General features: G+C 48.5%; 1 protein-coding gene across 1 annotated transcript in view; it reads right to left on the reverse strand.

Moving 5' to 3' along the window:
• The window catches only part of CFAP43 (cilia and flagella associated protein 43), a 163,748-nt gene that overhangs the window by 82,472 nt on the left and 68,262 nt on the right, over nucleotides 1–13,014 (reverse strand). Inside the window, exons 16-17 of the mRNA XM_082254611.1 lie at nucleotides 8,673–8,803; nucleotides 1,233–1,386 (exon numbers count right to left, since the gene is read on the reverse strand). Coding sequence (XP_082110737.1) covers nucleotides 1,233–1,386; nucleotides 8,673–8,803 — 285 coding nt within the window. The remainder of the gene's footprint in view (nucleotides 1–1,232; nucleotides 1,387–8,672; nucleotides 8,804–13,014) is intronic.

The following is a 13,014-nucleotide window of genomic DNA, read 5'->3' on the forward strand; positions in this document are numbered from 1 at the left end:
GCGCTCCTCCACCTTCCATTTGAGGATGTCCCACAGATGCTCAGAAGGGTTTAGGTCTGGAGACATGCTTGGCCAGTCCATCACCTTTACCCTCAGCTTCTTTAGCAATGCAGTGGTCATCTTGGAGGTGTGTTTGGGGTCATCATGTTGGAATACTGCCCTGTCTCCAAAGGGAGGGGAACATGCTCTGCTTTAGTATGCCACAGTACATGTTGGCATTCATGGTTCCCTCAATGAACTGTAGCTCCCCAGTGCCCTCAGCACTCATGCAGCCCCAGACCATGACACTCCCACCACCATGCTTGAATGTAGGCAAGACACACTTGTCTGATTGCCGCCATACAGGCTTGACACCATCAGAACCAAATAAGTTTATCTTGGTCTCATCAGACCACAGGACATGATTCCAGTAATCCATGTCCTTAGTCTGCTTGTCTTCAGCAAACTGTTTGCAGGCTTTCTTGTGCATCATCTTTAGAAGAGGCTTCCTTCTGTTATGACAGCAATGCAGACCAATTTGATGCAGTGTGGCAACACTTATATGTCTATTTCCCAAAGACAACCTCTGAATATGATGCTGAGCATGTGCACTCAACTCCTTTGGTCGACCATGGCAAGGCCTGTTCTGAGTGGAACCTGTCCTGTTAAACCGCTGTATGGTCTTGGCCACCGCGCTGCAGCTCAGTTTCAGGGTCTTGGCAATCTTCTTATAGCCTAGGCCATGTTTATGTGGAGCAAAAATTCTTTTTTTCAGATCCTCAGAGAGTTATTTGCCATGAGGTGCCATGCTGAACTTTCAGTGATCAGTAAGAGAGAGTGAGAGTGATAACACCAAATTTAACACACCTGCTTCCCATTCACACCTGAGACCTTGTAACACTAACGAGTCACATGACATCAGGGAGGGAAAATAGCTGATTGGGCCCAATTTGGACATTTTCACTTCGGGGTGTACTCACTTTTGTTGCCAGTGGTTTAGACATTAATGGCTGTGTGTTGAGTTATTTTGAGGAGACAGTTATACAAGCTGTACACTCACTACTTTACATTGTAACCAAGTGTCATTACTTCAGTGCTGTCACATGAAAAAATATAAAAATATATTTACAAAAATGTGAGGGGTGCACTCACTTTTGTGAGATACTGTATATATATATATATATATATATATATATATATATATATATATATATATATATACTACAAAGGAAAATTCATGATGTTAAACCAACCTCTTTTCCCTGAATCGGTGCAGTATCAGTATCTAGTGACCAAGCTGGCATTTTCCTTAAAGCTTCATCTTCAGCAAATATTTTGGATTGAAGAGAAATGCTAAGAGCTCTACCATATTCTTGGGCAGAATTCACTATATTGTTCCTGGGAGATCTGTGATTGAAATGAAATATTTGAAAAACTGAATTTTTGTAAAATCTTACCTGTAAAATTCCTTTCTCTGAGTCCTCCGACAGTCGCCGCCTCTTCATATTCGTCACATATGGGGTATTAGACTTTGCTCCGAAGGAGTAGCTAGGCAACAGAATATGTTAACATTAAAGCTTTTAACATATCCGACCCTCAAGGGGTGGTCCCCTCAGTCAATACCCTCCTACTTCCTGCAACCATATCTCAGTTTTAGTGGAATAGCAGTAGAGTATACAACCAAACCCCAAAAGAGGGGCGGGGGCGGCGACTGTCGGAGGACTCAGAGAAAGGAATTTTACAGGTAAGATTTTACAAAAATTCCGTTTTCTCTTACGTCCTCCGACAGTCGCCGCCTCTTCATATTCGTCACATATGGGGACGTCCCAAAGCAGTGCAAACATGAGGGGTGGGAAACGCATCCGCGCCGAAAAGGCAACGCAGTCTCCGCATCAAAGAAAGGAACCTTACCAAAGGAAGGAAACCAGCTGGGCAACAGGAAAAACAAGTGCTCAACAGGAGCAACAACCCAGGAAAAGACAAATAACCAGGGGATAAAAAAAAAAACTTATGCCAACAGCCAGTGGTCCCCACAAGGGACCCTAGGGCAACACCGCACTAAGAACCTTGCGGCCAAAGGAAGCATCCGCAGATGCCTGAACATCTACTTTGTAGAATTTTGTGAAAGTGTGCACGGTCGACCAAGTCGCCGCCTTACACACCTGGGCTACAGAAGCCCCATGACGACAGGCCCAAGACGTACTCAGAGATCTAGTAGAGTGCGCCTTCACAGGCACAGGGGGAACCTTCCCCTGCAAAGCATAGGCCTGTTCAATGGTCTGCCTGATCCATTTTGCGATGGTAGAGGCCGACGCCGCCATGCCCTTCCGAGGACCCTCTGGAAGAACAAACAAGGAATCCGTCTTTCGAAAAGACTCAGTCGATTTAAGGTAAACCCTTATCGCCCGAACAACATCCAGAGAATGTAATCTCACCTCCTTTGGATGTTTAGGCTTCGCGCACAGCGAAGGCAAGACAATATCCTCATTAAGATGGAATTCCGAAACTCGTTTCGGAAGAAAAGAAGGATTAGGTCGCAAGACCACCTTATCCAAATGAACAACCAGATACGGAGACTTGCAGGACAAAGCTGCCAGCTCCGACACTCTGCGAGCCGAAGTGATCGCCACCAAAAAGGCGACCTTTTTGGACAACATAGACAACGAGATCTCCCTGATCTGTTCAAAAGGAGCACGTTGCAACACAGACAGAACGAGATTCAAGTCCCAAGGGGGCAGAGGATCCCTCCTAGGAGGAACCAGATGCCGCACACCCTGAACAAAAGTGCCAACCAAGGAGTTGGAAGCCACGGGACGTTAAAACAGAACGGCCAGCGCAGACACCTGACCCTTTATCGTAGCCAGCGCCAAACGCTGATCGACACCCGTTTGAAGGAAGGACAGCACTCGGAAAACCGAGTACGTGCGGGGTGAAAACCCCCTGGACTCACACCAGGCAAAATAGGCCTTCCAAGTACGGTAATAAACCTTCCCCGAGGAAGACTTCCTCGCGTTGATCAAAGTATGAACGACCTCTGGGGAGAGACCCTTCTCCTTCAGGACCTCGGTCTCAACAGCCAGGCCGTCAAAGCCAGAGACTGTAAAGCAGGATGGTATATCGGTCCTTGAGACAGGAGATCGTCTCGAAGAGGCAGACGCCACGGGGCGTCGACCGCCAGATTCACGAGGTCTGCGTACCAGGACCGGTGAGGCCAGTCCGGTGCCACAAGAATCACCGTGCTGTGTTCCGAGTGTAACCTGCAAAGGAACCTGGACAGCAACTGAATCAGTGGAAACGCGTACATCAGCCTGTACTGATGCCACGGGGCCACTAACGCGTCCGACGCGTCTGCCCGAGGGTCGCGCGTCCGTGCCACGAACCTTCTCACCTTGTTGTTGAGACGAGACACGAACAGGTCCACATCTGGAAGACCCCACTTCGCGCACAACATCTGGAAGACAGTCGGGTGGAGAGACCATTCCCCCTGATCCAGGGTCTGGCGACTCAGATAGTCCGCCTGCCAGTTCTCCACCCCCGGAATGTGAACCGCCGTTATCGCCGGGACATGAGTCTCGGCCCAAGACAGAATGTCGGCCACTTCTCGAGCCGCTCGGGCACTCCTGGTGCCCCCTTGGTGGTTGATGTAGGCCACCGCCGTGGCATTGTCCGTCTGCACCCGAACCGGGCAGCCCTGCAGCCGGTCCGTCCAGCGATGAAGACAGAGATTTATCGCACGCAATTCCAGAATGTTGATCGGAAGGGAAGACTCCCCCTCCGACCAAGTTCCCTGGGCGGACAGAACGCCCAGAACACCACCCCAGCCCGACAGGCTGGCATCCGTGGTGATCACCGTCCATGAGATAGGACGAAACGACTTGCCCCCGGACACCATCGGGGACTGGAGCCACCACAGAAGGTCTCTTCTGGTGCGATGACTCAACGAGATTCGAAGATCCAGAGATTGAGGTCGCCCGTCCCACCTGGACAGGATCTCCGCTTGGAGACCCCGCGTGTGAAACTGGGCGAAGGGAATCGCCTCGAAGGCCGACACCATCAATCCCAGACATCTCATGCACGTCCGCAGAGACGAGTGCGGAACGTCCCTGAGGGACCTGACTTCCTCCTGAAGAGTTCTGAGTTTGTCTTCCGGCAGGAAGACCTTCGCCTGCACCGAGTCCAGAATCATTCCCAGGTAGGGAAGACGAACCGACGGACTCAGTGTCGACTTTGGAAAATTTATCGTCCAACCAAACTCCTGCAGAGTTTGCATCGTGACAGACAGGTCCTTCTCCAGACCCTGGCTGGTCGCAGACCGAACCAGAATGTCGTCCAGATACCCCAGGACAGAAATGCCCTGGGCCCTCAATAATGCCAGAACCGGTGCAAGCACCTTGGTGAAGACCCGCGGAGCCGAGGCGAGACCAAAAGGCAACGCCACGAACTGGTAGTGATCCTCCGCAATGGCAAATCGAAGGAACCTCTGGTGACCCTCGAAAATGGGGATGTGAAGATACGCATCCTTCAAATCGATGGAGGCCATGAATTCCCCCGGAACCAGGGCAGCCACCACCGACCGCAGGGATTCCATGCGGAACTTGCGAACCCGCACAGAGCGGTTCAGAGCCTTCAAGTCCAGAATTGGACGAACCTTGCCCTCCTTTCTGGGCACGGTGAACAGATTGGAATAAAACCCCCGAAATCTGTCCCGATGAGGCACCGGAACTACCACTCCCTGAGCCCTCAGGTCCCGCACCGCCAGGCGCAGGCCCCGTAAACGCTCTGGAGACAGTTGAAGATTTGAGGGAAAAAATCTGCTCTCCGGCCGAGAGAGAAACTCGATCTTGTAACCAGATCGAACGATCTCCTGAACCCATCTGTCCCACACGCGGGTCAACCAGGGCTGAAGAAAACCGAGCAAGCGTCCCCCCACCCCAAAACTGGGTGAGGGCGCCCCTTCAGGCCGCACTGTTATGGGCTGCGGATCCGGATTGACCGGACTTCTGTTTTCCAGACCAGGGCTTCTTCTGAGAGCCTTGACCTTTGAACGGTTTGCCTTTGTAGTGCGACCGAAAGGCACGAAAGGACCCCTGAGGGGGCCGAAAATTAGCATGCTTCTTCCCAGAAGCCCCCTTAGCCTTGGGGAAATGGGGCAAGAGAGTGCTCTTACCTCCGGTGATCCCCTTAATCAACACATCCAAGGACTCCCCAAAAAGGCGAGACCCATCATAAGGCAGATTGGCTAAGGTCTTACGTGAAGACTGGTCCACCGACCAACATTTCAACCAAACCAGGCGGCGAGACAACACCGCCACGCTGTGCACACGTGCAGCCAACGGGACTAGGTCCAAGTCCGCATCACACAGATACATGACACCCTGGTGGATTTGATCCACCATATCCAGGGTCGCCGGCGAGGCCAAATCGGCCACTAGGACGCGCCTAAGCATCTGCGTCCAACTTGCGACCGCCTGGGCCGCCATGAGAGAAGCAAACAGAGCCTTAAGCATAGAACCCGTAACAGAATAAGTATGACGGGCAAGAGACTCCAATCTCCTATCCGTGGCATCACGGAACACAGGGGAATCCTCTGCAGGAATCGCAGTGGATTTGTTTAAAACCGCAATTGCGTGATCCACTGGGGGTGGCACACACCACCTTTCATCAGTGGAAGGCGAGAAAGGATAACGCAGCTTGAACCTACTTGGTACAGCAAAAGGTTTGCGTAGATTGCGCCATTGTTCCTTAACAGCGCGCTGAAAATCATCATTGCAGGGAAAAACCTGCGGCGTCCTGCGTTTTCTCTGCGTCCCATAAGCCGCCAAGGCAGCGGGGGGACACACTTCATCCTGCAAACGCAGCGTTTGTTTTATGGAAGCAATCAATTCATCCATGATTGCAAGCTCTTCAGGCGAGCCAGGGGGAGAATTATCAACCCCTTCAACTTCAGCCTCCACCTCGGACCCCACTAGATCCAGGGAGGAGCGGGACCCCGATAAGGAGGCCCCCGCCATAACAACCCCATCACCTTCACCCTCAGAATCAGAGGAAAGAGCAACTCTGGGTCTTTTAGTAGATTGAGCAGCCACCAGCATCTGCACCTGAGCAGCAAGGCCAGCCACAATAGTGGCTAAATCCCCCCCTGGGGGGGAAACAGCGGTCCCCTGGCTTTCCACCAAGGCGGTAGGAAATTTGCCCTCCTGAGAATCCATTGCCCCTATAACAAATGCCGGATAATAAAGGGTTAACTGCCCCTTTAACACGCGCGGCGAGCGCAGCCCACCGCACCACCACAAGCACAATGAGACCCCCACAGGGACAATAAAACTGACACAGGCAATGGATAGGAAGGATATAACCTGAGGAGACCCTCGCCGCTGCTGCTGCCTCGATCGGTGTTCCTGGAGAAGAGGAAGTGATGCTGCCAGGACGCTCTATGAAAGCCTATGGGAGGCTACAAGAAAATGGCCGCCATGCATGTAGAACATGCGGCCGGAGCGAGTGTAGGCAAAATGGCGCCGTTTGGCGCCGAAACCGCCGCTCCACAGTACAGTAATGCACACATGTCTGTATATAAAAAAACATGTCAGATCGCCGCAGCGATCGCTGTATAATGCCCAAACATGCCACAAAACATGCCCCACAGCACACAGCTTCTCACACTGACAAGGCTGACACACACAGTGTCACACAGCTCCCCCCCCCCCCCCCTTGCAGCCCACAGCATGCAGCCGAGAGATAGGGAGACAAACAGTGTGAATAGAGGCAGGTTACACAGTCCCAGACTGACACCCCCCCAGACAGACAGGTCCCCACATAAATACACTTACCTCACAGTGGCGTGGGGGACCCGCACAGGCGAACAAGCCGCTGCACATGAGGCAGGGAGAGTCGCATACAAGACGCACAGAATGGGGGTTAAGAAACCGTACAGCGTCCAGTGAGGTAGCCACCTCACCAATCATCCCTGCACCGAACAGGGATGGGTCGTTCACTGTGCCAGGAGCGTTACCTGGCTGAACGCTCGATGGCAGGCTGGGAAGCCACTGACCCACGACCTGCGACCAGGGGGATCAGCCCGAGACCCAGCCCGCATGATCCTCTTCATCCGAAGAACTAACTAATGCTGACAAAAAGAACAGCTAAGTAAAGGTAGAGAGAAAACTCAAACAAAAAATCAAAAAAGAAGAAAGAGTCTGGGGCACAAAGCCCCAGCACAGAGAGAGCCAGCCACTCCTGACAAGCTAGACATTAAAACTGAGATATGGTTGCAGGAAGTAGGAGGGTATTGACTGAGGGGACCACCCCTTGAGGGTGGGATATGTTAAAAGCTTTAATGTTAACATATTCTGTTGCCTAGCTACTCCTTCGGAGCAAAGTCTAATACCCCATATGTGACGAATATGAAGAGGCGGCGACTGTCGGAGGACGTAAGAGAAATTACTCTTTCTAGCTTAGCGCTTGTAAACAATATAAAGATGTGATTGCAGCAATGTACTGACTAGCAATTCAAATTACAAAGTCAAAGTCAATTTAACTAACAAATTGTTGAATGCTTATTTTTAATTCTTCTGATTGTAGCTACAGAGATTCAACCAATCTGTTCAGACAGACTGAATTTATGGTGCACTGTTTCCTGGATTCTAAAATAATGTGATTCTTTGTAGCTCAGATAGATCTGTATGCAACTGTTCAGCCAAATAAAAAATCACTAAGCTTCCTTATTCAGTCATCACAGCAAGTGTTGTATGATACCTCCACTAGCCATTTGAAAGATAGTTTTAATGAAAGCCTTTGTAGCTGCTGTTAGATTCCCCCAGTATAGCTGAAGAAATGAATACAGACTGTGTTTGTTTTATAAAAAGCAAAGTATAGGAAATGCTTTATTTAGCATAACACCATGTTATGCTAGATACCCACAATACCGTTTTTATGCAAACTGCATGCCCAAAGGATTGCATGACTGCAAACCAGACAACATCCTCTGGCCGCCATGTAACTATGCAACAGGGTAAAAATAACAATAAAGTTTAGTTAACTTTATCAGCTTGTCAGAGGTCGCTTTTCATCAGATTATTGTAAGAAAACTGGCAGCAGCTGGTTACTGACTGGTTGCTGTACTTCAGTTACATAGTTACATAATTGGTCAGGTTGAAAGAAAGATACAAGTCCATCTAGTTCAACCTATAAAAAGAAAAAAAAATCATACAATCCCATATACACAATCCTATACTCACAGTTTATCCAGAGGAAGGCAAAAGAATCTCAGTAGAGCATAAAACAATTATTTCCAGCAGGGGAAAAAATTCCTTCCTGATTCTCCGAGAAGGCAATTGGATAATCCCTGGATAAACTTTACCTATTTACCTATAAATATTAGTATCCAGTTATATTATGGATATTTAGGAAATAATCCAGTCATTTTTAAAGCAATCTACTGAGCTAGCCAGAACCAGCTCTTGAGGGAATCTATTCCACATTTTCACAGCTCTTACAGTGAAGAAACCTTTCCATATTTGGAGATTAAATCTATTTTCCTTCAGACAAAAAGAGTACCCCCTTGTCCTCTGTGATGACCTTAAAGTGAATAACTCAACACCAAGTTCACTAAATGGACCATTTATGTATTTATACATGTTGATATATTGAATCTCTTTTCAGCATGTACAATTGCATCTATTGGCTTCTGATCTTACCTCCATCTGAGGCAGACAATGGCTCCATCTCCCCTTCCTGTGGTAATCAGTGTATGTCCATCTAAAGAAAAGGCCATTGAGCCAATACCCCCAGTGTGGTACGAGTGACAGCTTGCCTGAGCAAAGGTTTCCTAGAAATTAGTAAATAGGAATAGTTATTAGATCTTTCAGCGAACCAAAGCATAGGTATTATTTGTTTTATTATATAATTACTACAACTATTAAAAATATTCTCACAGTGTAATATCAGATGCTTTTTTAAAAAGAGCTATCATGTAAAATAATTAATTTTGTTTAGAGAGAAAGGTGATGGGGGCAGTCTTCATATAAAACTATACTTATAGCAGGAATACGCGGTTCGAATATCGACTGATCGTTCGATCGCTGACAAACGAAACAGCGTTCGTTGGTCATAATCGTCGCCAACATTAACAATCGAAAAAATATTTCAAAGAGCAATCGATTTGATACGTAGTGTTGAGGTTTCACGTACAAGTGAAAGTGATGCAGTGTGCGTGTGACCTTGTAGCCATGCCATTCTTCCCAGCACAAATGTTCCTACCCTCTTCGTTGAAGGGATCGGCATTGAAACCGTATATATATTTTTGCTGACATTTCTTTTGCCTTGTTTATTTAGAATTTTTCATCAGTGTTTACGAAACTTCCTTCTTGAACACTGCTTCCGGGTTGCCAACTATTTCCGCTCATGCGTGATAATGTTTTATAAATTTTCTACTGACGACTTTCACACCAACGAATAGAAAATTGTTAGTTCGCAAACGATACGACAGAATTTTTCAATTTTTCAATCGGTCTTTTTCATTCATAATATCGATATCGGATATTGATTGCTGGGCATCGAGTAGAAAATCGGCCGATCGTTCGCTAAACGAAAATATGCGTACAATTTTCTTATCGTGTATTCCTCCCATCAGCTTAGCAACTTTATTGTAAAGATCCCATTCTACAAAAAGTAGCCTTTTCATCGTGTATTGCTGCTTGTAGAAAAAAAAAATGATTAGACTTGCTGACCTAAAGCAGAACTAAACTCAGTAATGTTGACCAGTGGCGGCCCGTGCATAGCGGGCGCCAGGGCGCCGCCCCCCTACCCCTATAAAAAAGAAAAAAAAATGACAGCGAACAAATAAAGTTTTAAAAAAAAAAATTGGGTTCGCCGGCCTTTGTAAGGGAAGTGGTGGCTAGAGGGGGGGGTGGGGTTACGTCCCAGAAGAGGCGCTGATCGGCAGCCTTCTGGGGGCGTAACCCGATCGCAAGTCCTTGCGATTGGACACCCCCACTTTTGGATATCCTGGCTGTGATTGGTCCAGTCTCCAGCCTGGACCAATCATCATCCAGGACATCTGATCCCTGACGTCACAATGGGGGCGGTGCCGGTGCGTGAGTCAGTCACTCACCGTCACCGCCGCTCGGAGGACGAGGGAGAAGCCGCTCTCCTTCCCGCCGCCGCCGCCGCCGCCGCCGCCGCAGAGAGGACGGACTGGATCGAGGAGGGAAGAACCCGCCGCCGCCAGGTAAGTGCATTAAATTGAAGGGAGCACGCATGCTGCACTCTGCATTGATTGGGGGACATTGCTGTGGCACTCTGCATTTATTGGGGTACATTGCTGTGGCACTCTGCATTTATTGGGGTACAATGCTGTGGGCACTCTGCATTGATTGGGGGACAATGCTGTGGGCACTCTGCATTTATTGGGGGACAATGCTGTGGGCACTCTGCATTTATTGGGGTACAATGCTGTGGGCACTCTGCATTTATTGGGGTACAATGCTGTGGGCACTCTGCATTTATTGGGGTACAATGCTGTGGTGCTCTGCATTTATTGGGATACAATGCTGTGGCACTCTGCAATCATTGGGGTACAATGCTGTGGGCACTCTGCATTTATTGGGGTACAATGCTGTGGCGCTCTGCATTTATTGGGGTACAACGCTGTGGCACTCTGCAATCATTGGGGTACAATGCTGTGGGCACTCTGCATTTATTGGGGTCAAATGCTGTGGCGCTCTGCAATCATTGGGGTACAATGCTGTGGCACTCTGCAATCATTGGGGTACAATTATGTGGCGCTCTGCATTTATTGGGGTACAATGCTGAGGCGCTCTGTATTTATTGGGGTACAATGCTGTGGCGCTCTGTATTTATTGGGGTACAATGCTGTGGGCACTCTGCATTTATTGGGGTACAATGCTGTGGCGCTCTGCAATCATTGGGGTACAATGCTGTGGCACTCTGCAATCATTGGGGTACAATTCTGTGGCGCTCTGCATTTATTGGGGTACAATGCTGTGGCGCTCTGCAATCATTGGGGTACAATGCTGTGGCACTCTGCAATCATTGGGGTACAATTCTGTGGCACTCTGCATTTATTGGGGTACAATGCTGAGGCGCTCTGTATTTATTGGGGTACAATGCTGTGGCGCTCTGCATTTATTGGGGTACAATGCTGTGGGCACTCTGCATTTATTGGGGTACAATGCTGTGGGCACTCTGCAAACATTGGGGTACAATGCTGTGGGCACTCTGCATTTATTGGGGTACAATGCTGTGGGCACTCTGCAATCATTGGGGTACAATGCTGTGGCACTCTGCAATCATTGGGGTACAATGCTGTGGCACTCTGCAATCATTGGGGTACAATTCTGTGGCACTCTGTAATCATTGGGGTACAATTCTGTGGCACTCTACAATCATTGGGGTACAATGCTGAGGGCACTCTGCAATCATTGGGGTACAATGCTGTGGGCACTCTGCATTTATTGGGGTACAATGCTGTGGGCACTCTGCAATCATTGGGGTACAATTCTGTGGCACTCTGCAATCATTGGGGTACAATGCTGTGGCACTCTGCAATCATTGGGGGACAATGCTGTGGGCACTCTGCAATCATTGGGGTACAATGCTGTGGCACTCTGCAATCATTGGGGTACAATGCTGTGGCACTCTGCAATCATTGGGGTACAATTCTGTGGCACTCTGTAATCATTGGGGTACAATTCTGTGGCACTCTACAATCATTGGGGTACAATGCTGAGGGCACTCTGCAATCATTGGGGTACAATGCTGTGGGCACTCTGCATTTATTGGGGTACAATGCTGTGGGCACTCTGCAATCATTGGGGTACAATTCTGTGGCACTCTGCAATCATTGGGGTACAATGCTGTGGCACTCTGCAATCATTGGGGGACAATGCTGTGGGCACTCTGCAATCATTGGGGACAATGCTGTGGCGCTCTGCAGTGATTGGGGACAATGCTGTGGCGCTCTGAATTGAAAGGGGCATGCACGCTGAACTCTGCATTGTGGGGGCACAGCACAGTGTTTATTGCATTGAAGGGGGCACAGCACAGTGTTTATTGCATTGAAGGGGGCACAGCACAGTGTTCATTGCATTGAAGGGGGCACAGCACAGTGTTCATTGCATTGAAGGGGGCACAGCACAGTGTTCATTGCATTGAAGGGGGCACAGCACAGTGTTCATTGCATTGAAGGGGGCACAGCTTCAAAGTCAAGCAATTTTTTTACTGCGTTTTTTTGGCGCGAAGCAATACCTATTACATTTTTCTTTTTGCGCCCCCCCAAAAATTTTGAGCACCAGCCGCCACTGATGTTGACCTTTGCTGCAATGGTCACAAGATGCTTGATTGGCTGGCATCGGATTATGTTACTCCTGCACGCGCGCAGCTCAGTGTACATTCAATAGAACACACTGTGAGAAGGCAGGTAGGTTTATTTTACTGCAGAGGACACATTGCATGACTCTACTGCAATAAAGAGCCTGCTTGCTCACAGGTCTTTACTAAATGCATTGATTCAACTGTTTCCCAAAACAGTTATATTGAAGGTATGATATGAATAATAACTGCCACAGTTGCCTGTCCTCTTAACCGAACTGTCAAGTCCTCAGTCGGCTGGTGTCATACAGTAACTGGCCACATGTGGAACACTATGGCAACTGCAGACCAAAAGGGGTCAAGAGCACAGCTTTCTTGGCTGTAAAGGCTAGGAGGATTTAGTTCTGCTTTAAAAGGAAAGATGCAGGGTGAAAATAGCCTCCATTAAGGGAAAGGTATATACGAATGAAGGTTGGGCAGATAAATGAAAGGTCTGCCTCCTCCATTTATAGGTCTTTTTTCATTCATGGAAGCTATAGTACTGCTTCTATGAATGGGAGATGTGCAGAAAGAGTGGGCATAGTCAGCACTCCTAAGGAGTGCCTATCACAGGTCCCTCAGCTCTATTAAACTCTAACAAGCAGGGCCCTCTGATTCCTACTATATTAAATTGTATTGTAATTGTACTGTATGCCCTTATGTTGTAAA

The sequence above is a fragment of the Pelophylax lessonae genome, assembly GCF_965119305.1.
Source record: "Pelophylax lessonae genome assembly, chromosome: 4".
NCBI classification, from domain to species: domain Eukaryota; kingdom Metazoa; phylum Chordata; class Amphibia; order Anura; family Ranidae; genus Pelophylax; species Pelophylax lessonae.